The sequence below is a fragment of the Salvelinus fontinalis genome, chromosome 31 (assembly GCF_029448725.1).
Source record: "Salvelinus fontinalis isolate EN_2023a chromosome 31, ASM2944872v1, whole genome shotgun sequence".
Lineage (NCBI taxonomy): Eukaryota > Metazoa > Chordata > Actinopteri > Salmoniformes > Salmonidae > Salvelinus > Salvelinus fontinalis.
This window is the reverse complement of record NC_074695.1, coordinates 18,607,335-18,634,266: the sequence shown is the minus strand read 5'-3', so window position 1 is coordinate 18,634,266 and position 26,932 is coordinate 18,607,335. Positions and strand designations below refer to the sequence as shown.

Below are 26,932 nucleotides of genomic sequence, written 5' to 3'. Positions count from 1 at the left end.
TGGCTAGGAAAAACTCCCTAGAAAGGCCAAAACCTAGGAAGAAACCTAGAGAGGAACCAGGCTATGAGGGGTGGCCAGTCCTCTTCTGGCTGTGCCGGGTGGAGATTATAACAGAACTATGCCAAGATGTTCATAAGTGACAAGCATGGTCAAATAATAATCATGAATAATTTTCAGTTGGCTTTTCATAGCTGATCATTAAGAGTTGAAAAACAACAGGTCTGGGACAGGTGGCGGTTCCATAACCGCAGGCAGAACAGCTGAAACTGGAATAGCAGCAAGGCCAGGCGGACTGGGGACAGCAAGGAGTCACCACGGGGGGCAGTCCCGACGCATGGTCCCAGGGCCCAGGTCCTCCGAGAGAAAGAAAGAGAGAAGGAGAAAATTAGAGAGAGCCAAGATTTTCAAAATGTTCATAAATGACAAGCATGGTCAAATAATAATCAGGAATAAATCTGTTGGCTTTTCATAGCCGATCATTAAGAGTTGAAAACAGCAGGTCTGGGACAGGTAGGGGTTCCATAACCGCAGGCAGAACAGTTGAAACTGGAATAGCAGCAAGGCCAGGCGGACTGGGGACAGCAAGGTGTCAGCATGCCCGGTAGTCCTGACGTATGGTCCTAGGGCTCAGGTTCTCAGAGAGAAAGAGAGAACGAGAGAATTAGAGAGAGCATACTTAAATTCACACAGGACACTGGATAAGACAGGAGAAGTACTCCAGGTATAACCAACTGACCCTAGCCCCCCGACACATAAACTACTGCAACATAAATACTGGAGGCTGAGACAGGAGCGGTCAGGAGACACTGTGGCCCCATCCAAAGAAACCCCCGGACAGGGCCAAACAGGAAGGATATAACCCCACCCACTTTGCCAAAGCACAGCCCCCGCACCACTAGAGGGAAATCCTCAACCACCAACTTACAATCCTGAGACAAGGCCGAGTATAGCCCACAAAGGTCTCCACCACAGCACAAACCAAGGGGGTCGCCAACCCAGACAGGAAGATCACGTCAGTAACTCAACCCACTCAAGTGACGCACCCCTCCTAGGGACGGCATGAAAGAGCACCAGCAAGCCAGTGACTCAGTCCCTGTAACAGGGTTAGAGGCAGAGAATCCCAGTGGAGAGAGGGGAACCGGCCTGGCAGAGACAGCAAGGGCGGTTCGTTGCTCCAGAGCCTTTCCGTTCACCTTCACACTCCTGGGCCAGACTACACTCAATCATATGACCTACTGAAGAGATAAGTCTTCAGTAAAGACTTAAAGGTTGAGACCAAATCTGCGTCTCTCACATGGGTAGGCAGACTGTTCCATAAAAATGGAGATCTATAGGAGAAAGCCCTGCCTCCCGCTGTTTGCTTAGAAATTCTAGGGACAATTAGGAGGCCTGCGTCTTGTGACCGTAGCGTACGTATTGGTATGTACGGCAGGACCAACTCGGAAAGATAGGTAGGAGCAAGCCCATGTAACGCTTTATAGGTTAACAGTAAAACCTTGAAATCAGCCCTTGCCTTAACAGGAAGCCAGTGTAGGGAAGCTAGCACTGGAGTAATATGATCAAATTTCTTGGTTCTAGTCAGGATTCTAGCAGCCGTATTTAGCACTAACTGAAGTTTATTTAGTGCTTTATCCGGGTAGCCGGAAAGTAGAGCATTGCAGTAGTCTAACCTAGAAGTAACAAATGCATGGATGAATTTTTCTGCATCATTTTTGGACAGAAAATTTCTGATTTTTGCAATGTTACGTAGATGGAAAAAAGCTGTCCTTGAAACAGTCTTGATATGCTCGTCAAAAGAGAGATCAGGGTCAAGAGTAACGCTGAGGTCCTTCACAGTTTTATTTGAGACGACTTTACAACCATCAAGATGAATTGTCAGATTTAACAGAAGATCTCTTTGTTTCTTGGGACCTAGAACAAGCATCTCTGTTTTGTCCGAGTTTAAAAGTAGAAAGTTTTCAGCCATCCACTTCCTTATGTCTGAAACACAGGCTTCTAGCGAGGGCAATTTTGGGGCTTCACCATGTTTCATTGAAATGTACAGCTGTGTGTCATCCGCATAGCAGTGAAAGTTAACATTATGTTTTCGAATAACATCCCCAAGAGGTAAAATATATAGTGAAAACAATAGTGGTCCTAAAAGGGAACCTTGAGGAACACCAAAATGTACAGTTGATTTGTCAGAGGACAGACCATTCACAGAGACAAACTGATATCTTTCCGACAGGTAAGATCTAAACCAGGCCAGAACTTGTCCGTGTAGACCAATTTGGGTTTCCAGTCTCTCCAAAAGAATGTGGTGATCGATGGTGTCAAAGGCAGCACTAAGGTCTAGTAGCACGAGGACAGATGCAGAGCCTCGGTCTGACGCCATTAAAAGGTCATTTACCACCTTCACAAGTGCAGTCTCAGTGCTATGATGGGGTCTAAAACCAGACTGAAGCATTTCGTATACATTGTTTGTCTTCAGAAAGGCAGTGAGTTGCTGTGCAACAGCTTTTTCTAAAAGTTTTGAGAGGAATGGAAGATTCGATATAGGCCGATAGTTTTTTATATTTTCCGGGTCAAGGTTTGGCTTTTTCAAGAGAGGCTTTATCACTGCCACTTTTAGTGAGTTTGGTACACATCCGGTGGATAGAGAGCTGTTTATTATGTTCAACATAGGAGGGCCAAGCACAGGAAGCAGCTCCTTCAGCAGTTTAGTAGGAATAGGATCCAGTATGCAGCTTGAAGGTTTAGAGGCCATGATTATTTTCATCATTGTGTCAAGAGATATAGTACTAAAACACTTAAGTGTCTCTCCCGATCCGAGGCCCTCGCAGAGCTGTGCAGATCCAGGACAGCTAAGCCCTGGAGGAATACGCAGATTCAAAGAGGAGTCCGTAATTTGCTTTCTAATGGTCATGATCTTTTCCTCAAAGAAGTTCATGAATTTATTACTACTGAAGTGAAAGCCATCCTCTCTTGGGGAATGCTGCTTTTTAGTTAGCTTTGCAACAGTATCAAAAAGAAATTTGGGATTGTTCTTATTTTCCTCGATTAAGTTGGAAAAGTAGGATGATCGAGCAGCAGTGAGGGATCTTCGGTACTGCACGGTACTGTCTTTCCAAGCTAGTCGGAAGACTTCCAGTTTGGTGTGGCGCCATTTCCGTTCCAATTTCCTGGAAGCTTGCTTCAAAGCTCGGGTATTTTCTGTATACCAAGGAGCTAGTTTCTTATGACAAATGTTTTTCGTTTTTAGGGGTGCAACTGCATCTAGGGTATTGCGCAAGGTTAAATTGAGTTCCTCAGTTAAGTGGTTAACTGATTTTTGTCCTCTGACGTCCTTGGGTAGGTAGAAGGAGTCTGGAAGGGCATCAAGAAATTTTTGTGTTGTCTGAGAATTTATAGCACGACTTTTGATGCTCCTTGGTTGGGGTCTGAGCAGATTATTTGTTGCGATTGCAAACGTAATAAAATGGTGGTCCGATAGTCCAGGATTATGTGGAAAAACATTAAGATCTACAACATTTATTCCATGGGACAAAACTAGGTCCAGAGTATGACTGTGGCAGTGAGTAGGTCCAGAGACATGTTGGACAAAACCCACTGAGTCGATGATGGCTCCGAAAGACTTTTGGAGTGGGTCTGTGGACTTCTCCATGTGAATATTAAAATCACCAAAAATTAGAATATGATCTGCTATGACTACAAGGTCTGATAGGAATTCGGTAAACTCAGAGAGGAACGCTGTATATGGCCCAGGAGGCCTGTAAACAGTAGCTATAAAAAGTGATTGAGTAGGCTGCATAGATTTCATGACTAGAAGCTCAAAAGACGAAAACGCCATTTTCTTTTTTGGTAAATTGAAATTTGCTATCGTAAATGTTAGCAACACCTCCGCCTTTGCGGGATGCACGGGGGATATGGTCACTAGTGTAAGCAGGAGGTGAGGCCTCATTTAACACAGTAAATTCATCAGGCTTAAGCCATGTTTCAGTCAGGCCAATCACATCAAGATTATGATCAGTGATTAGTTCATTGACTATGACTGCCTTTGAAGTGAGGGATCTAACATTAAGTAACCCTATTTTGAGATGTGAGGTATCACGATCTCTTTCAATAATGGCAGGAATGGAGGAGGTCTTTATCCTAATAAGATTGCTAAGGCGAACACCGCCATGTTTAGTTTTGCCCAACCTAGGTCGAGGCACAGACACAGTCTCAATGGGTATGGCTGAGCTGACTACACTGACTGTGCTATTGGCAGACTCCACTAAGCTGGCAGGTTGGCTAACAGCCTGCTGCCTGGCCTGCACCCTATTTCATTGTGGGGCTAGAGGAGTTAGAGCCCTATCTATGTTGGTAGATAAGATGAGAGCACCCCTCCAGCTAGGATGGAGTCCGTCACTCCTCAGCAGGTCAGGCTTGGTCCTGTTTGTGGGTGAGTCCCAGAAAGAGGGCCAATTATCTACAAATTATATCTTTTGGGAGGGGCAGAAAACAGTTTTCAACCAGCGATTGAGTGCTGAGACTCTGCTGTAGAGCTCGTCACTCCCCCTAACTGGGAGGGGGCCAGAGACAATTACTCGATGCCGACACATCTTTCTAGCTGATTTACACGCTGAAGCTATGTTGTACTTGGTGACCTCTGACTGTTTCATTCTAACATCTTTGGTGCCGACGTGGATAACAATATCTCTATACTCTCTACACTCGCCAGATTTAGCTTTAGCCAGCACCATCTTTAGATTAGCCTTAACGTCGGTAGCCCTGCCCCCTGGTAAACAGTGTATGATCGCTGGGTGATTCGTTTTAAGTCTAATACTGCGGGTAATGGAGTCGCCAATGACTAGGGTTTTCAATTTGTCAGAGCTAATGGTGGGAGCCTTCGGCGTCTCAGACCCCGTAACGGGAGGAGTAGAGACAAGAGAGACTCAGACTCAGACTCCGACTCGCTACATAATGGGGAAAACCGGTTGAAAGTTTCTGTCGGCTGAATGAGCGACACCGGTTGAGCATTCCAACAGCATTTCCCTCCAGAAGCCATGAGAAAGTTGTCCGGCTGCGGGGACTGTGCGGGGGGATTTATACTAACGTTACTATCTGTACTTACTGGTGGCACAGACGCTGTTTCTTCATTTCCTACACTGAAATTACCCTTGCCTAACAATTGCGTCTGAAGCTGGGCTTGTAGCACAGCTATTCTCGCCGTAAGGCGATCGTTCTCCTGTATATTATGAGTACAGCGACTGCAATTAGAAGATCATGTTAATGTTACTACTTAGCTTCGGCTGTTGAAGGTGTTGACGAACCATGTCCAGATAAAGCGTCCAGAGTGAAAAAGTTGAATGAGGGAAAAAAGTTGCGATGGAAAAACTAAAAATATAAACGGTAATTAAAAACAAAAACAAAACAAAAAACGTAAAGTTGTCAGCTAGCAAAGTAAAGTAAAGTTGGCAGCAAAACGCACAGCAACAAAACGCACAGCAACATGTCTGCAGATTCAACAGGAAGTGAGGACTGTCAGTGTCAGTGTTACTGACAGTAACAGTGTTGGTGCTGTTCCATTCCTGACAGTAACAGTGTTGGTGCTGTTCCATCACTGACAGTAACAGTGTTGGTGCTGTTCCATCACTGACAGTAACAGTGTTGGTGCTGTTCCATCACTGACAGTAACAGTGTTGGTGCTGTTCCATTCCTGACAGTAACAGTGTTGGTGCTGTTCCATCACTGACAGTAACAGTGTTGGTGCTGTTCCACCCCTGACAGTAACAGTGTTGGTGCTGTTCCATCACTGACAGTAACAGTGTTGGTGCTGTTCCATCACTGACAGTAACAGTGTTGGTGCTGTTCCATCCCTGACAGTAACAGTGTTGGTGCTGTTCCATCCCTGACAGTAACAGTGTTGGTGCTGTTCCATCACTGACAGTAACAGTGTTGGTGCTGTTCCACCCCTGACAGTAACAGTGTTGGTGCTGTTCCACCCCTGACAGTAACAGTGTTGGTGCTGTTTCACCCCTGACAGTAACAGTGTTGGTGCTGTTCCATCCCTGACAGTAACAGTGTTGGTGCTGTTTCACCCCTGACAGTAACAGTGTTGGTGCTGTTCCATCCCTGACAGTAACAGTGTTGGTGCTGTTCCATCCCTGACAGTAACAGTGTTGGTGCTGTTCCATCACTGACAGTAACAGTGTTGGTGCTGTTCCATCCCTGACAGTAACAGTGTTGGTGCTGTTCCATCACTGACAGTAACAGTGTTGGTGCTGTTCCATCCCTGACAGTAACAGTGTTGGTGCTGTTCCATCACTGACAGTAACAGTGTTGGTGCTGTTCCATCACTGACAGTAACAGTGTTGGTGCTGTTCCATCCCTGACAGTAACAGTGTTGGTGCTGTTCCATCCCTGACAGTAACAGTGTTGGTGCTGTTCCATCACTGACAGTAACAGTGTTGGTGCTGTTCCATCACTGACAGTAACAGTGTTGGTGCTGTTCCACCCCTGACAGTAACAGTGTTGGTGCTGTTCCATCACTGACAGTAACAGTGTTGGTGCTGTTCCATCCCTGACAGTAACAGTGTTGGTGCTGTTCCATCACTGACAGTAACAGTGTTGGTGCTGTTCCACCCCTGACAGTAACAGTGTTGGTGCTGTTCCATCACTGACAGTAACAGTGTTGGTGCTGTTCCATCCCTGACAGTAACAGTGTTGGTGCTGTTCCATCACTGACAGTAACAGTGTTGGTGCTGTTCCATCCCTGACAGTAACAGTGTTGGTGCTGTTCCACCCCTGACAGTAACAGTGTTGGTGCTGTTCCATCACTGACAGTAACAGTGTTGGTGCTGTTCCATCCCTGACAGTAACAGTGTTGGTGCTGTTCCATCACTGACAGTAACAGTGTTGGTGCTGTTCCATCCCTGACAGTAACAGTGTTGGTGCTGTTCCACCCCTGACAGTAACAGTGTTGGTGCTGTTCCATCACTGACAGTAACAGTGTTGGTGCTGTTCCATCCCTGACAGTAACAGTGTTGGTGCTGTTCCACCCCTGTCAGTAACAGTGTTGGTGCTGTTCCATCACTGACAGTAACAGTGTTGGTGCTGTTCCATCCCTGACAGTAACAGTGTTGGTGCTGTTCCATCACTGACCGTGATGGTGTGTGTGTTCCACTGGGATTGCACAGAGCATTCTACTGCCTAGCGACACACAAAGCGAAGGGAGTCGTTGCCCCCCTGCATCAGACACTTTGATCCTTTGCAGAGCAGCTGCCTTTGAATGGCAGGTACATCATGTGAAGGATCTTCTCAGAGAACGACACAAAATATGTATGGCAGGCCTCTTGGTGGTACAGTGGATAAACAGAGCATTGGACAGAGCATTGGCCTAGTCCAGTAAACTCATGTATGTTGTCGTGAAAGGTTATTTTGATCAAGAGTGCCTGACTGCCACTCAACCAATTCACATAACAGTCATTTATCGCTAGTCCTTTCCAAGGCCATTCTGATTGTTGTTTCCCTTGAATTATCAAAATTATGATTCCCTCTGTCCCTTTCTCCCAAGCAGCGGCTTGTGCAAATAGTCAAGAGTGGACCTTGAGTCGATCCATCCCTGAGCTCCGTGTGGTAAGACAAAGCATCCTCATTAAAGATGAATTGAAAGAAAAGTTAGATAGAGCTTCATCTCTTTTCACACTCTATTGAGGGAAGCTACCATGAGTGAAGATGTGTGTGTGTGTGTGTGTGTGTGTGTGTGTGTATACAGTAGGCTGTCTGTGTGTGTATGTGTGTGTACAGTAGGCTGTGTGTGTGTGTGTATACAGTAGGCTGTGTGTGTGTTTTCGAACTTCTTTAATCTGTGCAGGGTGTGCTGGGAAGTCTTCGGAGTGGCAGGTCAGCGCTGATAAACAGATACATAACAGGAAGTTACCTTCCACTAGAGAAGATTGAAGGTAAGCATGAAAAACACTTTTCTTGTCCTACCATTTTATCTTTCATAATGGCTCTCTGACACACAATAACTAACCTCTGCGCTGCTGTTCCATTGTTAGGGGGGAGGTATAAGAAGGAGGTATTGGTAGATGGACAGAGTCATCTATTGCTAATCAGAGAGGAGGCAGTTACTCCTGATGCACAGGTGTGTGTAAATGTACTAGTGTATTTGCTGGAGTGTGTGTACAGTGCATTCGGAAAGCATTCAGAACCCTTGAGCTATTCCACATTGTGTTACATTACAGCCTTATTCTAAAATGGATTCAATTGTTTTTCCCCCTCACCAATCTACACACAATACCGCATAATGACAAAGCAAAAACAGATTTTTAGAATTTTTTTCAATTGTATAAAAAAACCCTGAAATATCACATTTCCATAAGTATTCAGACCCTTTACTTAGTACTTTGTTGAAGCACCTTTGGCAGCGATTACAGCCTCGAGTCGTCTTGGGTATGACACTACAATCTTGGCACACCTGTACTTGGGGAGTTTCTCCCATTCCTCTCTGCTGATCCTCTCAAGCTCTTTTCAGGTCGCTCCAGAGATGTTCGATCGGGTTCAAGTCCTGGCTCTGGCTGGGCCACTCAAGGACATTTAGAGACTTGTCCCGAAGCCACTCCTGCGTTGTCTTGGCTGTGTGCTTCGGGTTGTTGTCCTGTTGTCCAATTCTGAGGTCCTGCACTCTGGAGCAGGTGCTCTGGAGCAAGTTTTCATCAAGGATCTCTCCGTACTTTGCTCCATTCATCTTTCCCTTGATCCTGACTAGTCTCCCAGTCCCCGCCACTGAAAAACATCCCCACAGCATGATGCTGCCACCACCATGCTTCACTGTAGGGATGGCGTCAGGTTTCCTCCAGACGTGATGCTTGGCATTCTGGCCAAAGAGTTCAATCTTGGTTTCATCAGACCAGAGAATCTTGTTTCTCATGGTCTGAGAGTCCTTTAGGTGCCTTTTGGCGAACTACAAGCGGGCTGTGGTGCCTTTTACTGAGGAGTGGCTTCCATCTGGCCACTCTAACATAATGGCCTGCTTTCCAGGTTAAATAAAGGTTAAATTAAAATAAAACAACTTGATTGGAGCCCACCTGTGTTAAATTCAATTTATTGGACATGATTTGGAAAGGCGCACACCTGTCTTTATAAGGTCACACGTTTGACAGTGCATGTCAGAGCAAAAACCAAGCCATGAGTTCGAAGGAATTGTCCATAGAGCTCCAAGACAGGATTGTATCGAGGCACATATCTGGGGAAGGGTACAAAATTCTGCAGCATTTTAGGTCCCCAAGAACACAGTGGCCTCCATAATTCTTAAATGGAAGAAGTTTAGAACCCCGGCCAAACTGAGCAATCGGGGAAGAAGGGCCTTGGTCAGAGAGGATCTGATCAACGTGAACAGGATGCCCCTGAGCTCAATTTCCAGTCTCATAGCAAAGAATTTTAATACTTGTGTAAATAAGGTATTTCTGATTTTTATTTTTTATAAATTTGCAAAAATGTCTAAAAGCTTGTTTTCACTTTGTCGTTATGGTGTATTGTGTGTAGATTGATGAAGACATTTTTTTATTTAATACATTTTAGAATAAGGCTGTAAGGGAAGTGGTCTGAATACTTTACGAATGCACTGTATACCTTGTTGCATTGTTGTTGATGTAGAATGATGTGTTGAGAAATAATTACAGAATTACAATCTCACTAACTCATCTTAATCCTTATCCTGACCCATCTTGCACTTGTCTCCCTCTCGCCTCTCGCTTCTCTTCCCTCTCCTACCAAATCTCTGTCTGTAGATCAGCAACTGGGTAGATGCAGTGGTCCTGGTGTTCAGTCTGGAGAATGAGGCCAGCTTCCAGGATGTCTACCAGCTGTACAGCCAGCTCAACACACATCGCAGCAGTGCTGACATCCCACTTGTTGTGGTTGGGACACAAGGTAAGGAACATGGAGGAATGAAAATGGATGGATATGTTCAGGGAAATGTAAGAGGGCAGATGGATAGCATCTACAGAACCATTAGTCTTGTTTTATATAATTAGATGGAAGAAAGTGAGCATATACTGTACAAGCTACTGTAGCCTATATGACTTCATCTCAGTGTCTGAAGCCCCACGGTCTCCGCTGTCCTCTTTCTATAGACAAAATCAGCAGTACCAACCCACGTGTGATTGAGGACATGCGTGCCCGGCAGCTATGTGTTGATGTGAGGCACTGTGTGTTCTATGAGACCTGTGCCACCTATGGGCTCAACGTAGACCGGGTTTTTCAGGAGGGTGAGTTAACTGAAGTTGAGCATTGGTGTCAGAGCTGGTGACCCAAAGGTACAGTCACATTACCATTGTTTTAACACAATAAATCATTCCGGTCACACTATACACAAATGCTTCACAAATCATTTAAAAGCAATGTCATTCTACATAAAGGATTATATCACAAATCTATGTTGTTTGACCAGAGATGCACGGCTGTACTTACTTTTTATTTTTTTATTTTTTTAAACATTTTTTATCCCATTTTCTCCCCAATTTTTCGTGGTATCCAATCACTAGTAATTACTACCTTGTCTCATCGCTACAACTCCCGTACGGGCTCGGGAGAGACGAAGGTCGAAAGCCATGCGTCCTCCGAAGCACAACCCAACCAGCCATACTGCTTCTTAACACAGCGCGCCTCCAACCCGGAAGCCAGCCGCACCAATGTGTCGGAGGAAACACCGTGTACCTGGCCCCCTTGGTTGGCGCGCACTGCGCCCGGCCCGCCACAGGAGTCGCTGGAGCGCGATGAGACAAGGATATCCCTACCGGCCAAACCCTCCCTACCCCGGACGACGCTATGCCAATTGTGCGTCGCCCCACGGACCTCCCGGTCGCGGCCGGCTGCGACAGGGCCTGGGCGCGAACCCAGAGACTCTGGTGGCGCAGTTAGCACTGCGATGCAGTGCCCTAGACCACTGCTCCACCCGGGAGGCGCCGGCTGTACTTACTTACCTAACACATACAATTCACATCCTGAAGTAATGAGCGATTAGTGCCATCTCACTAGTGCAGTATTTCTCTCTCCTCTCAGCTGCCCAGAAGATAGTCGCACAGAAGAAACAGTCTGCGTTCCTGGTCTCCTGCAAGTCTCTTCCTAACTCCCCCAGTCACCCTGGGGGCTCCACATCGGGGTCAGCATCCTTCCTTGGACAGGTAACATGCCTCACACTGTTTACATCTGTCTTTTTCCCAGGCATATCTCTTCTGTGTTGTTGACAGAAAATCAATACTATAGTGCAGTGGTACCCACAAGTGGATACCAGCTACAGTACTGAAGATCCTCCTATAGGCCTTAACCTTGAGCTGTGCCTAGATACATTGTTGTCACCCACAATAAAATCGAGGAGGGGACTGTGGATCTGTCTCCTACATTAGTACGATATTGACAAAATTTGGGTGAATGATGCGTCTTGCCATAGAGAGCTGGCATTTATACAGTTACACTGATTGGCTAGATGGTTGTGCTATCACAACAGATTTATAATGCAAACATTGAAAGGTCACACCCCTCACCCAATTTGACCTAGTCATGAAATTCGGTACATAGGTCACTCTCCTCACAAGGACCACATTTGCCTCAGGGACCCATAAGGTCCACAATGATGGATTTTCCACCATTTCAAATTTTGTGAAAAACACATAAAAGGCTACTCTTTTGGCACCGAATGACCGATCTGCACAAATCTTGTTATGTGGCAGCTATGGACAAAGATGTCTCAACGCAATATTTTCCAGACTAGCACCTAAAACATCATGGCCAATACTGACCAATAAACATTCACGAGGGCGTATTCTGGCACATAAAGGCAAATCAGTCAAGGATATTCGTATTGTAACAAAATTTGGTTCACATGTTACAAACACTGTGAAGATTCAACATATACAAGAACATTAATGTCGACCACACGATGGCGCTATAACAGGCACATGTTTATATCTCTTAATCTGTTTGACTCAGAGAGGAAATGTGGCACACATGCTCAGGAATATGAGTCTAGCTAACCCACGTGATATCTCAGACACCACTGGTCCAATTTCGATTAAACTTGGGTGAATTATGCATCTTTCCATAGAGATCTGACATTTACTAAATTATACTGATTGGCCCAAGGCGGGAGTTTTTTGTTCATCTGGGGGCTTAAAAGAGGCCCTTGATGGATTCAAAGAATGGTTCAAAAAGTTTGGGAACCACAGATGTAGGATTTATTCTAGTAGATACCAAATGTATTCAGGAGGAAGAGCATGTTGTCTGGTCCGTTTGTCTAGTTTTCTCTGTTTCATCTCATTTGTCCACACCCCATCCTCTCTGTTTTCCTTGTGCCACTCTCCATCTGCCCTCTTGTCCATCCCCCTGTCTGTCCCCCTGTCCCCCTGTCCTCCCTCTCCCTCTCAGGCCAGTAATGGAGGACTGAATAGTGGCTACCCCTCCTCTCTACCCTGCACCCCTGTGATCAGCCACAGAGAGCTGCGGGGCGGGGCAGGGGCGGTGGCAGCAGTAGAGGGGGCTGGCAGTATCACCTCCTCAGGGTCCATGAGAAACATCCCTCAACGGCGGACCTCTCTGTTCAAGGTCAGTTACTGTTCTCAGAATCTCTGGTGATTAAATTATTGGAATATTTCATCAACGGAACAATGTTCCAAAGATCCATATAATTCAAACAAGCTGATTTCAAAACAGAGCTAAAATAAATGTACAGTTTAACATACAGTAATAGTCACACAGTTTCGCATCTGTCCTGTACACTTGTGTCAGTCCATATTTATACCTGTCACACTCTCATCTCTAACCCTATAATGTTGATACAACTTCTCTCAGAACCGTCGAGGCAGTGGCAGTGAAAAGAATGTTGACCCGAAAGGTGACGTGGGCAGTGGCCGGGCCATCGCTATCAAACAGGTCAGTGTGACACACACTGGATATTGTGTATAATGAATAGATTAGTTCCAGTTCTTCTGTCATGGAAGGGAACTTAATGACATTGAACCCATTGTTTGTAACAGAGTATACTATGGAAGCGGAGTGGGAGCTCACTGAACAAAGAGTGGAAGAAGAAATATGTCACTCTGTCCAACAACGGCTCCCTGGTCTATCACCCCAGCCACAATGTAAGTCACACCACAATCAACCAGACCAACACCAGTAACATGATCTCATCTTAGTTATAAGATAACAAAAATATATACAATACCAGTCAAAAGTTTGGACACACCTACTCATTCGAGGGTTTTTCTTTCTTTGTATTATTTTCTACATTGTATAATAATAGTGATGACATCAAAACTATGAAATAACACACATGGAATCATGTAATAACCAAAAAAGTGTTAAACAAATCAAAATATATTTTAGATGTTAGATTCCTCAAAGTAGCCACCCTTTGCCTTGATGGCAGCTTTGCACACTCTTGGCATTCTCTCAACCAGCTTCATGAGGTAGTCACCTGGAATGCATATCAATTAACAGGTGTGCCTTGTTAAAAGTTAATTTGTGGAATTTCTTTCCTTCTTAATGCGTTTGAGCCAATCAGTTGTGTTGTGACATGGTAGCGGTGGTATACAGAAGATAGCCCTATTTGGTAAAATACCATGGCAAGAACAGTTCAAATAAGCAAAGAGAAATGACAGTCCACCATTACCTTAAAAACTTCTTGTCAATAGGGGGGCGCTGTTTTCACTTTGGAAAAAATCGTGCCCAATTTAAACGGCCTCATACTCTATTCTAGATCATACAATATGCATATTATTATTACTATTGGATAGAAAACACTCTCAAGTTTCTAAAACAGTTTGAATTATATCTGTGAGTAAAACAGAACTCATTTGGCATCAAACTTCCATACAGGAAGTGAAAAATCTGAAAACGAGGCTCTGTTTCAGGGCCTGCCTATTCAACTGGCTTTTATTTATCGATATGCATGCACTTCATACGCCTTCCACTAGATGTCAACAGGCAGTGGAAGGTGGAATGGGGTGTCTAGCTTGATCTGAGGTCGAATAAGAGCTTTTGGAGTGACAGGTCCGGTATTTTCTTTGTCCTCGAAGGCGCGCAGGGGAGCTTGACATTGTTTTCTGAAAGGCGTTCGGTATACACGGCGAATATCTCCGGCTCTGATTTTATTTGATACATATGATAATAACATCATAAAGTAGGTTTTTTCAACCGAGTTATCAGTTTATTCAACGTTTATTGGGACTTTTGGAGTTTTCCGTTCTTTGCGCCAAGAGAGGATGGGAATGTTAGCAACCTTGGCTAGCATTGTGGCGCGAATTCGACAGAAGAAATGGACATTCTAAAACCAAACAACGATTTATTCTGGACCAAGGACTCCTTGTACAACATTCTGATGGAAGCTCAACAAAAGTAAGAAAACATTTATGATGTTATTTCGTATTTCTGTGGAATATGTAGAATCCAACAGGGCGGAGAATATGTGAGCGCTGTCTCACAATAATGTATTTTGTATGTTGTAGTAAAGTTATTTTAAAAAATCTAACACAGCGGTTGCATTAAGAACCAGTGTATCTTTCCTTTGCCATACAACAAGTATTTTTATGTAAAGTTTATGATGAGTTCTTTGGTCAGATTAGGTGAGTGTCCAAAATATCTCCGGACATTCTGGGAAAATGTTGCTACGTATTCACAATGTATAACCACGATTTGCAGCTGTAAATATGCAAATTTTCGAACAAAACATAAATGTATTGTATAATATGATGTTATAAGACTGTCATCTGATGAGGTTGTCCAAAGGTTAGTGATTCATTTTATATCTTTTGATGGTTTTTGCGAAAGCTACCTTTGCGGTGAATAAATGCGTTTGTGTGTTTGGCTATTGTGGTAAGCTAATATAATTCTATATTGTGTTTTCGCTGTAAAACACTTAAAAAATCGGAAATATTGGCTGGATTCACAAGATGTTTATCTTTCATTTGCTGTACACCATGTATTTTTCATAAATGTTTTATGATGAGTATTTATGTATTTCACGTTGATCTCTGTAATTATTCTGGCTGCTTTGGTGCTATTTTTGATGGTGGCTGCAATGTAAAACTATGATTTTATACCTCAAATATGCACATTTCCGAACAAAACATAAATGTTTTGTATAACATGTTATAAAACTGTCATCTGATGAAGTTGTTTCTTGGTTAGTGACTAATTTTATCTCTATTTTGTCGGTTTTGTGAAAGCTACCTATGCGGTGGAAACATGGTGAAAATATGCGTTTTTGTGTTTGGCTATTGTGGTTAGCTAATAGAAATACATATTGTGTTTTCGCTGTAAAACATTTTAAAAATCGGAAATGATGGCTGGATTCACAAGATGTTTATCTTTCATTTGCTGTATTGGACTTGTGATTTCACGAAAATTATATTATATGATATCCCTGTCCCGTTAGGCTAGGCTATGCTAGTCAGCTTTTTTGATGAGGAGGATCCCGGATCCGGGAGAGAGAAGCGGTAGAGGTTTTAAGACACGAAGGTCAGTCAATCCGGAACATTTCAAGAACTTTGAGAGTTTCTTCCTGTGCAGTCGCAAAAAACATCAAGCACTATGATGAAACTGGCTCTCACGAGGACCGCCACAGGAAAGGAAGACCCAGAGTTACAGCAGAGGATAAGTTCATTAGAGTTACCAGCCTCAGATTGCAGCCCAAATAAATGCTTCACAGAGTTCAAGTAACAGACACATCTCAACATCAACTGTTCAGAGGAGACTGTGTGAATCAGGCCTTCATGGTTGAAATGCTGCAAAGAAACCACTACTAAAGGACAGCAATAAGAAGAGGAGAATTGCTTGGGCCAAGAAACACGAGCAATGGACATTAGACCGGTGGAAATCTCTCCTTTGGTCTGATGAGTCCAAATTTCAGATTTTTGTGAGATGCAGAGTAGGTGAACGGATGATTTCCACATGTGTAGTCCCCACCGTGAAGCATGGAGGAGGAGGTGTGATGGTGTGGGGGTGCTTTGCTGGTGACACTGTGGGTGATTTATTTAGAATTCAAGGCACACTTAACCAGCATGGCTACCACAGCATTCTGCTGCGATACGCCATCCCATCTGGTTTACACTTAGTGGGACTATCATTTGTTTTTCAACAGGACAATGACCCAACACACCTCCAGGCTGTGTAAGGGCTATTTGACCAAGAAGGAAAGTGATGGAGTGCTGCGTCAGATGACCTGGCCTCCACAATCACCTGACCTCAACCCAATTGAGATGGTTTAGGATGAGTTGGACCGCAGAGTGAAGGAAAAGCTGCCAACAAGTGCTCAGCATATGTGGGAACTCCTTCAAGGCTGTTGGAAAAGCATTCCAGGTGAAGCTGGTTGAGAGAATGCCAAGCATGTGCAAGGCTGTCATCAAGGAAATGTGGCTAATGTAAGGGGTGCGTACTGGCGGCAGAGAAGTCAGACGCACGAGAGCAAAAACTGTGTTTCCAACGGTGCAATTTAATAATAAAAACCCACCCGGAAACCAGAACAATCAATAAATGGGTACAAAACCCGACGCACACCAGACATAACGTGCACAAGCACTTACAATAAACAATACCGGACAAGGACATGGGGGGAACAGAGGGTTAAATACACAACATGTAAGTGATGGAATTGAAACCAGGTGTGTGGGAAGACAAGACAAATGGAAAATGAAAGGTGGATCGGCGATGGCTAGAAAACTGGTGACGTCGACCGCAGAATGTCGCCCGAACAAGGAGAGGGACCGACTTCGGCGGAAGTCAGACAGCTACTTTGAAGAATCTTACAATCTAAAATAGATTTTGATTTGTTTAACACTTTTTTGGTTACTACATGATTCCATATGTGTATTTCTTAGTTTTGATGTCTTCACTATAATTCTACAATGTAGAAAATAGTTAAAAATAAAGAAAAACCCTTGAATGGGTAGATGTGTCCAAACTTTTGACTGGTACTGTATATATATATTTTTTTTATGATGTTAAATTAGTTGAAATCTATTTTGATGTGAGAATTCACTGTGTTGAGAACTGTAATACACAGTAAAATTGCAATATTTCGGAAAAAAACTACATTTAATTTCCAGTCTAGTGAAATTTAGCAAATCATCCTAGTTTAACAGGTATGATCTTGGTGGTTTCAGGACTATATACAGAATTCTCACGCTAAAGAGATCGACCTACTGCGTGTCACAGTGAAGGTTCCAGGGAAACGCCCACCAAGGGCAGTCCCCCCTTATGGGCCCTCCCCTGGCCTGAACGGTGTGGCCAAGGATGCTGCACCCACAGAGAGCGCCAGTGCCCCATTGTTGCCACCAAGCCTTGTGCCTGTTGAAGAACAGCCTGGTGCGTTGTCTTCTCCCGGAGATAGAGGAGTAAAACGTTGTCCATCAACACTGTCCAGCAAGTCACATAGTGCTGGTATGTCAGAAATGTAATAATAATAGGTTTCTAATATACAGTATGTCAATGTGGGCTTTGGAGCATGATAGTACCAGAGCTGCAAGTTCCCTCAACACATAACAAACAGTGTTTTATGCATCTTTGTACCCCAATGTCAGATGCTATTGAAGGAGCAACCAGTCCCCCTTTTGGAAAAGATGGTCAATCCTCTCCAATGATGGACAAAAGGAAGAAAACAAGGAAGAAGAGTATGAACCAGAAAGGCGACACAGCCATTGGACAGGCTGAAGGTGAGCTCTGGGCCTCCTACTGTACATCTCTACCAGATTATTCTGCACTCTTTATATAAATCTATTTTGCTGTTATTTTCCTTAATCTCCTGCTAATCTGGGCTAAACTGTTGTCCTGAAGCCAAGCACAAAATGTGGAAATTAAAAAGCTTTGGTACGTTGAGAAACATTAACAAGACAGGTAACAACAAGGAACAGTGAGGAGCTGACTGGCTCACTGAATCTACCTGTGTTTTATGCCTGTTTGTCTGTCTGTCTCTCTACCTAGCAAGTGTATTACACATTTTGTATTGACCTGTGATTTGTAAGGTTTGTTGTTGGTTTTCGTTACTTTCTTTCTCTCAATCACCCTTTTTCAACTTTTTGCATCATGCACAATGTTTGCCTGCTCGGTGTCTTTTTTTAAAATGATCAGCGAACATCTCATGGTGATGAAGTGAGTCTGTGTTTATGCTGGTTACATGTGCTTTTTGTGTATGTACTGTAAAGAAGTGTTAACCAGGATTTGAATTTACTAAGTGGGGCAGACTAATGGTATTACATTTTCCCATTTTCCCTTGCCAATGTGTCTTTGTAGATGAGGAGAATACTGGCTTCATCATCGTGTCCAGCACGGGGCAGACGTGGCACTTTGAGGCCCAGAGTCTGGAGGACAGAGATGCCTGGGTGACGGCCATAGAGAGCCAGATACTGGCCAGCCTGCAATCCTGTGAGAGCCTCAGGAACAAGGCAAGGAACTGACTGGGCAGCACCCTGGGATGTGTGGAAATATGTACTGTTTAAAAATAGTATTCAAAGATGATTTCTTATAATAGACTATACAAATGGAAATAGTTTAAATAGTTTTGAATGTTTTATAGTATATAACATGTGTATATGTTCCCTGTGGAACCCTACTGGGGTGCGAAGATAAAGCTGATTGGCTGTGTACTGGCAGGCATTGCGGTCCAAGTTGCTGATTCCTTAGAGACGTATTCAGTCACAATGCACATCCACTTCATACTTGTGGAATGTCAACTATGTGTTCTTTCATAGGCACGGAGGAGCAGCCAGAGTGAGGCAGTTGCCATACAGGCCATTCGCAATGCCAAGGGCAACAGCTTCTGTGTGGACTGTGGAGCACCAAGTGGGTTTCTAGACTTGACCTCCTCTCTCACTCTTTATATATCTCTCTAACTCTCTAGTTAAAAACGTATTCTATTCAATGTCCATGCATGTGCAAAGAGTTCATTATTATACTATCTACCAGATACGGCCATTCATTTTTTTCGGTATTAATGAAAAAGGAGTCATTAGTGCAAAATGATTGATTACGTTAGAAGCAGCCTTTCTTTTACTCAATCCCTTACTCTCGATCTCAATCCCTTACTCTCGATCTCAATCCCTCTGCTCTGGTTTGGATGTCCTCTCCAGACCCCACGTGGGCCAGCCTCAACCTGGGTGCGTTGATCTGCATCGAGTGTTCAGGGATCCACCGTAATCTGGGGACACACCTGTCCCGCGTCCGCTCTCTGGACCTGGATGACTGGCCCAGGGAGCTGACACAGGTCCTGACTGCCATTGGCAACCACTTGGCCAATAGCATCTGGGAATGCCACACCCAGGGCAGACACAAACCCACACCCAACGCCACACGGTGAGGGTCCTGGTTCAGTATAATAGATAGGAAACATCTGGATGCTTTATTTATGGTCACCTGTTTCGTGAGAGTTCAAAAGAAAAGCCAATATTTTTGTCCAATGAAGACCATTATTTGACTAGAATAAGATTTAAATAGTTGAATCCAAGAATGAGTTGCAGACGATCAAATCGAAGTTTATTTGTCACGTGCGCCGAATACAACAGTGAAATGCTTACTTACAGGCTCTAACCAATAGTGAAAAAAAGTATTAGGTGAACAATAGGTGAGTAAAGAAATAAAAACAACAGTGAAAAATAACAGTAGCTAGGCTATATACAGTAGCGAGGCTACATACAGACACCGGTTAGTCGGGCTGATTGAAGTAGTATGTACATGTAGATATGGTTAAAGTGACTATGCATATATGATAAATAGAGTGTAGTAGTAGCGTAAAAGAGGGGTTGGGGGGGCACACAGTGCAAATAGTCCGGGTAGCCATTAGATTACCTGTTCAGGAGTCTTATGGCTTGGGGGTAAAAACTGTTGAGAAGCCTTTTTGTCCTAGACTTGGCACTCCGGTACCGCTTGCCATGCGGTAGTAGAGAGAACAGTCTATGACTGGGGTGGCTGGAGTCTTTGACCATTTTTAGGGCCTTCCTCTGACACCGCCTGGTGTAGAGGTCCTGGATGGCAGGCAACTTAGTCCCAGTGATGTACTGTGCCGTAATCACTACCCTCTGTAGTGCCTTGCGGTTGGAGGCTGAGCCATTGCCGTACCAGACAGTGATGCAAGCAGTCAGGATGCCCTCGATGCTGCAGCTGTAGAACCTTTTGAGGATCTCAGGACCCATGCCAAATCTTTTTAGTTTTCTGAGGGGGAATAGGTTTTGTCATGCCCTTGTCACGACTGTCTTGGTGTGCTTGGACCATGTTAGTTTGTTGGTGATGTGGACACCAAGGAACATGAAGCTCTCAACCTTCTCCACTACAGCCCCGTCGAAGAGAATGGGGGCGTGCTCGGTCCTCCTTTTCCTGTAGTCCACAATCATCTCCTTAGTCTTGGTTACGTTGAGGGATATGTTGTTATTCTGGCACCACCCGGCCAGGTCTCTGACCTCCTCCCTATAGTCTGTCTCTTCGTTGTTCAGGCCTACCACTGTTGTGTCGTCTGCAAACTTAATGATGGTGTTGGAGTCGTGCCTGGCCACTCAGTCGTGGGTGAACAGGGAGTACAGGAGGGGACTGAGCACGCACCTCTGGGGATCTCCTGTGTTGAGGATCAGCGTGGCAGATGTGTTGCTACCTACCCTCACCACCTGGGGTTGGCCCGCCAGGAAGTCCAGGATCCAGTTGCAGAGGGAGGTGTTTAGTCCCAGGATCCTTAGCTTAGTCATGAGCTTTGAGGGCACTAGGGTGTTGAATGCTGAGCTGTAGTCAATGAATAGCATTCTCACATAGGTGTTCCTTTTGTCCAAGTGGGAAAAGGCAGTGTGGAGTGCAATAGAGATTGCATCATCTGTGGATCTGTTTGGGCGGTATGAAAATTGGAGTGGGTCTAGGGTTTCTGGGATAGTGTTGTTGATGTGAGCCATTACCAGCCTTTCAAAGAACTTCATGGCTACGGACGTGAGTGCTACGGGTCTGTGGTCATTTAGGCAGGTTGCTTTCGTGTTCTTGGGCACAGGGACTATGGTGGTATTACAGACTCAGAGACATGACACTGACATGACACAATCAGGGACACTTCACTGACATTGAAAATATCAGTGAAGACACCTGCCAGTTGGTCAGCACATGACCGGAGCACACGTCCTGGAAGATACTGTATGTTGCCACAGAGATCTCTCTCTTGATCCATGAGCAGTTGCCATGGTAACTCACCTGTATGTTTGTGTCTCTCTCACAGAGAGGAGAGAGAATCATGGATCCGTGCAAAATACGAGCAGCGTGTGTTTGTGGCACCCCTGCCTGCTCTAAGCCCCACAGGCCCAGGGGACACTGCGATGTCTGTGTGTCTGCTGTCCGCGGTGACAGAGAGGGATTTGCCCAGGCTCCTACTGCTCCTGGCCCACATCAACAAGGAGCAGATCAACACTGCCCTGGCCAACGGAGGAACACCCTCACAGCCACAGCCTCACACCTCCCTGCACGCTGCCTGTCAGCTGGGTGATGTGGTAATGACACAGCTGCTAGTCTGGGTAAGGCCCTGGTCTGGACAAATTATTTGTTGATGATGATCTTCCCCAAGCACTGGACACAAATTGTTAGCCTTTAGCCCAAGTCAAGTGGTGTCACATGAAATTAATTAATTAATTCACCTATTCTCAATTATTATATTTTGGGGTAATTTTATACCGAATGTAAATGGTGAATTGCTGAATCTCTCCCTCCCTGCAGTATGGAAGTGATGTGAAGGCCAGGGATCCTCAGGGCCGGACAGCCATGACCATGGCTAGAAAAACTGGGAGCAAAGAGTGTGCTGACATTCTCCTGCAACATGGCTGCCCTAACGAAGTCTCCCCCAATTGACACACGGGTGTCTCCCGTAGACCTAGCACTGCCAGCCTCAGCAGCCTGGGTCATGCCAATTCCAAGAAGAGGGTTTCGTATCTTTAACGCACACAAAGGCTGGTGAAAAAAGCTTCTATGGATGTGGTTTTGAAAGTGAGGAAGGCAACAAGAATACAAAGAAAGTACTCCACTTACAAAAGTAAAACCCAGAAAGAGAACATATCAAGCAACTAAAAAAGCAATATTCATTCAATTTTTAAAGGCAAATATATTGCTGAAATTGTCAATGGTTGTCTGTTTACAAATACAAACAAACGAGAAAATATGTGGGTTAAATCTGTAATAAACTATATCTGTTTAGATAATACATTTGCCTGTTTTACAATATTGAGAAGTCATACTGACATACAATGACCGATTATAATGATTTTGTAATATATACTGTACTTTTATGTAATTTTGCCTTCTGGAACATCTAAGACTTGTTTGTAGCCATGCAGGGTAACACTTACAATTCAACAAAATTGACTGCAATTGTTTTCTTTGATTTCCAGAGTACTTTATCAATAGACCATAGGATTTTATCTGACTGTATACTTTCAACCATTTTCTGTTTCTTATTTGTTACAATGTATCTATTTGTCATCTATTTTTCTCACTGTTTCTATTTGAAACGTTTATGAACTGTAAGTAAATAAAATATCGACAAAAGTAAACGTTTGTTTTTATGGCCCTCTGGCTCCTGTGTGCCACTGTCATCCAACCGCTGGGGGGCAATACTGCCAAATATTTGGCATTCAAGCAGCCTTCCAAGCATTATTTTACGTCATTGTTGTGCGACTGATAACGACCGATAATAAAAAAGGAAGCTAGCGAAACCGTTGACTAAATGGTCGAACATACTGCCTTCTATTGGTAAATAATATCAACATTATTTATGAAAGACTCTGTCTATCCTTGTAGAAAGGTGTTTAGAGGTTTGCATTTTGTAGAGTTTGGAATTGGATCATGGCAAACGTAGAAAACTGATCTGCAGCTAGCGTTAGCTGGCAAACTAGGTAGCCTAACAAATTAGCATTCAATGAAACTTGAAACGTTACAATGTTTCCCTAGTTTATTATGTATTCGAGCTCTAATAACTACCTGTTAGTTCAATAAGTATTATCTATTTGTTTTACAAGCATGGCACTCGACAAAGCTGCACTCCCCTTAATCTCACAATCAATCAATGGCGCTTGATACTGGATTATGTTATTGCGGACTGATTTAGGCTAGACAATGACGCTGTTGGCTTCCCCTTGTCTCTTCTCCTAGTTGGGATTTGAGTAACACCGCCAGGGAGGGATGAGGATTCGGCTGCAGGGCTCAGGCCACGCCGCTGGCCTCCTCGCCGAACTCAACCACTGCCGTCTGTCTCGCCTCTTCTGTGATGTCATCCTCCAGGTGGGGAGCCGCGCCTTTGCAGTGCACCGCGCCGTGCTCGCGTGCGCCGGAACCCACTTCCGCAGCCTGTTCTCGGGCAGGGGGACCCAGATCGTAACCTCAGGAGCCGGAGCCACGACAACGTACACTCTGGATTTTGTGTCCCCGGCCAATTTTGAGAAGGTGCTGACTTTCATCTACACGGGAGAGATCTTCACAGACCTGATAGATGTAGGAGTGCTGTATGAGCTGGCAGAGAGGCTGGGGGTGAGAGAGCTGGTGAGGGCCTGTCACGCTACCTTCCCTGACCTGCAGCAACCGGGCTCTGGCTCTGCAGACTGTGTGGTGGATGGAGACCTGGACCCTGACATGGTTGCAGCTGCTGCTGCTGGGTCATCCGTGTGCTCGTCCTCTGCAGCGTCTTGTTCCTCCCTGTCATCATCTGCTGGTCCCTCGGCTGCTCCTACTCCAGCGGCGGCCCCCTCACCTCTCCCCCAGGGCAGCAGGGTGGCCAGGCTGGGCCGGGGTGGTGGACACACAGCCCCTCTGTCCTTGTCCCTCAAAGCAGAGGACGTCCAGTCTCACCTGGGCTATGGACAGATGGCCGAAGACAAACGGCTACAGCTGACAGGAGATCAGCAGAGTTCAGTAGACATGTCCACTGTAGCTGTGGGGGCTACACCTGGACCTCCCCTGCAGCTGAAGACTGAGGAGGTGGTGGTGGGAGACGGGGTTGGTAACGGTGAGGAAGAACAGATGGTAGTTAGTGGGAGTAGGGCTGGTTCTGTACCTCCATGTGTGTCTGACTCCTGCTCCTACCCCGACTCGTCAGCCCAGCTGGGAGAGGACATCTGTGGGGTGAGGGAGGCCCCCATGTCCTCCTCTGGAGACCCCCTGGACAGCCTGCAGATGGGAGTGGTGGAGGCTGGGGTGGGAGGGGTGAGCTCTGACCACGCAGGGGTCATCTTTGGGGGGGAGGATGATGAAGATGATGATGAAGAGAACGAGGAAGAGAGAGAGCATCTGCAGGGAGATGAAGAAGGGACTGATGGAGGAGTGGACCAGTGGAGACAGCTGGCTGGAGAGATCATCGAGTTGAGCGATGGCGAGAACTACATGGAGGAGGAAGATGAGGAGGAGGAGGATGAAGACGAGGAGTTGGTGTGTGTGGAGAACGGAGCAGCGGTCAGTGCAGGAGGTGTGAACACTGGCCAGGTGTCGTCGGTGCAGGGTATAATGGCGTGTAAAGCCTGTGGAATGGCACTGTTGGCAGACTCCGCTTCCCTGAGGGCCCACGCAGAGACCCACCTCTCTGAGACAGGGGCCTGCAGGGTGTGTGGGGCATCTTTCCCCGGAGACCGTGGTGCCAGCATCACCCACGCCCTGTCCCATGTGGTGTTCTCTTGTGACATGTGTCATCTCCAGTTCAACAGCCAGGCCAAGTTGGTACGCCACCGGCGCCAAGCTGCAGCCAGGTACACCCTCCCCAGTCAGCTCCACAACGCCACCCAGGGGCACAACGGGGAGCTGCAGTGTGCTGTCTGTAACAAAGCCCTCACCAAGGACTTCCAGGTCAGTTTGGTTTGCTCCACTTTTCCTGAGTGATTGCGTTTTGGCTAATGGCGACGGTAAAATATATAGATTGACATAGCTCAATCAAATTCATTGAACTTGAGTACACCTATTGCATTGAAGTGGCTAAGACATCTCTTATCCCTCCTTGTATTGTTGACATACTGTCTCTCTCCTTCCCCCAGGTCATCAGGGATCACCTGCTTAGTCACGTGTCTATCCAGTCACTGAGCTGCGGTGTGTGCCAGCTGCCCCAGCCCTCCCTGTGTGCCCTGCTGTGGCACGCCCTCACCCACCTCTCCCTGCCAGTCTACTCATGCCCGCTCTGCGCCTGCGGCTTCCTAGATCGCCCTCTGCTGGACAGACACATGTTCCTGCATGCTGAGGAGGCCGCCACTGACAGAGAGGCCATGAGGGCTCATAAAGCAGCCGGACCAGAGGGAGAGGAGGAGCTGCGTTGCTTCTTATGCCCACAGACCTTCCGCTCCGCCTCAGCCTTCCAGTACCACCTGAGCTTTCACACCAACGAGGCCCAGGGCAGCCAGGGGTGGGCAGGGAAACGAAAGGCTGACCAGATAGAGTACCCTTCCTCTTGCTCCTCCTCCTCCCCCCTGGAGGCAGGCAGCCTGGGGAAGCTGGGCAACATGGGCTTCGGCCTGGGCTCCTTCAGCCTCTCAGACAAGCTGCTCCAGGGGGCTGTGGCGGCTGGCTTTCCCACGGGCCTCCTGTCCAATGGGAACTCCATGGGTGGCACCATCCCCCGGGAGAAATGGTACCGCTGTCGCTTCTGTGGCAAACGCTTTGCCCACTCTGGCGAGTTCACCTACCACCTGCGCATCCACACTGGGGAGAAGCCGTACCAGTGCAAGGTGTGCCTGAGGTTCTTCCGAGGGCGCTCCACTATGATCTGCCACCTGAAGACCCACGCCGGGGCACTCATGTACCGCTGCACCATTTGCGGCCTCTACTTTTCCACGCTCAAGCTGGTGTCCTCCCACATGGACGTCCACAAAGACCACCTGCCTCCAGACTTCAACATAGAGCAAACCTTCATGTACAACGACCACTCCAAAGAACCCCTCCCCGCCCTGGACACCTGATCAGCTACTCCTCTGGTGTCTCTTTCACTTCCTTTTCTTCCCCCCGTCTCTTTGTCTGCCTGTCTCTCGCCCCTTCTCTCCCTCTCTTTTCCACTCGCTTTCAATACCTCTTTCTGGTTGTGGACCATATCTATAGCCGTGTAGAATGTATTTCACTTGTTTTATGTCTGTATTTCAGATGGTATTATGGATCGAAGAGACCTGTTTTGTAGCATAGTGTAGCTGGAAAGGTCATCTTTCTTGGAAGAAGCTTAGCCACTTGGTGGCAGTATATCTATTGTGGTCTATGGAAGGAAGGACGTGCTACTGTTTACAACGCAAGTCCATTGGCTTTTCCTAAGTTGCAGTCAAACTTTGTCTTAAGTGTCTTCTTACTCAGTTTTACAAAAAATGAATAACATTTTTCTATCACTGTAAGCATTTTGTCAGTTACATGTTCATCCATTTTTATATTAAACACGTGACCGACCATTCATGTGTGTCTGAGTGAAACACAATATTTGCCACGCTGCACCAAGCATATGTAACCATTAACATAGGTTAAGTGTACCCGACCAGTCATACTTTGTAACTGAAGAATGGGAGGATGAATGAGGCCTTGCTGTATCTGTTCCCTAGGAAACCATTTAGGTAGATCTTCCTCAAAGCATTTGTTATGTTGTGATAGACTATAATGCAGACATTATATAGTAGTTCATATGTGTTACTGATCAGATGGTATGAACGGTAGTTTCCAACCAGAGTGCCATTTAGTCACGCAAGAGGTTTAAAAATTCACAGGAAGTCATGTCTGCCTTGTCTCAGCATTTCAAAGGCACTACGTTATGAGTATTGTGTTTTGTAGACTTGTGGTCCTTCAAGTGCTCACTGGGTATGATGACATTTAAACAACTATTTGGTGTCTCACCTCATCAGTTGGATTTAAACTATTTTATTTATTATTTTATGTACTTTTTTTAAATGAGAACTATGAACGTTGGCCTTTATATCTCGTTTCTAGTTCTGAAAAGAATAAAGTAAATATAACAAATAAA

At 45.5% G+C, this 26,932-nt stretch overlaps 2 protein-coding genes across 2 annotated transcripts in view; both read left to right on the top strand.

The window, feature by feature from the left end:
* Positions 1-22,514, top strand: part of LOC129829724 (arf-GAP with GTPase, ANK repeat and PH domain-containing protein 2-like) — a 47,121-nt gene extending 24,607 nt beyond the window's left edge. Inside the window, exons 2-17 of the mRNA XM_055891602.1 lie at positions 7,541-7,599; positions 7,838-7,925; positions 8,025-8,110; positions 9,756-9,897; positions 10,101-10,235; positions 11,029-11,150; positions 12,391-12,567; positions 12,814-12,894; positions 12,999-13,103; positions 17,124-17,400; positions 17,541-17,672; positions 18,250-18,401; positions 18,708-18,798; positions 19,086-19,308; positions 21,200-21,491; positions 21,691-22,514. Coding sequence (XP_055747577.1) covers positions 7,541-7,599; positions 7,838-7,925; positions 8,025-8,110; positions 9,756-9,897; positions 10,101-10,235; positions 11,029-11,150; positions 12,391-12,567; positions 12,814-12,894; positions 12,999-13,103; positions 17,124-17,400; positions 17,541-17,672; positions 18,250-18,401; positions 18,708-18,798; positions 19,086-19,308; positions 21,200-21,491; positions 21,691-21,822 — 2,294 coding nt within the window. The 3' untranslated portion in view covers positions 21,823-22,514. The remainder of the gene's footprint in view (positions 1-7,540; positions 7,600-7,837; positions 7,926-8,024; positions 8,111-9,755; positions 9,898-10,100; positions 10,236-11,028; positions 11,151-12,390; positions 12,568-12,813; positions 12,895-12,998; positions 13,104-17,123; positions 17,401-17,540; positions 17,673-18,249; positions 18,402-18,707; positions 18,799-19,085; positions 19,309-21,199; positions 21,492-21,690) is intronic.
* A 113-nt stretch (positions 22,515-22,627) lies between these two features.
* Positions 22,628-26,932, top strand: LOC129829723 (zinc finger and BTB domain-containing protein 39-like). The gene is made up of 3 exons (XM_055891600.1): positions 22,628-22,719; positions 23,119-24,798; positions 24,984-26,932. The coding sequence occupies exons 2-3, from the start codon at positions 23,149-23,151 to the stop codon at positions 25,896-25,898; spliced, it is 2,565 nt and encodes an 854-aa protein (XP_055747575.1). The 5' UTR covers positions 22,628-22,719; positions 23,119-23,148; the 3' UTR covers positions 25,899-26,932.

Bases quoted from the DNA above. Each gene is read 5' to 3' on its own strand.
- LOC129829723 (XM_055891600.1), top strand. From the start codon at position 23,149: ATGAGGATTCGGCTGCAGGGCTCAGGCCACGCCGCTGGCCTCCTCGCC. The intron at 24,799-24,983 runs GTCAGTTTGGTT...TCCTTCCCCCAG, and splicing joins CCCTCACCAAGGACTTCCAG to GTCATCAGGGATCACCTGCT.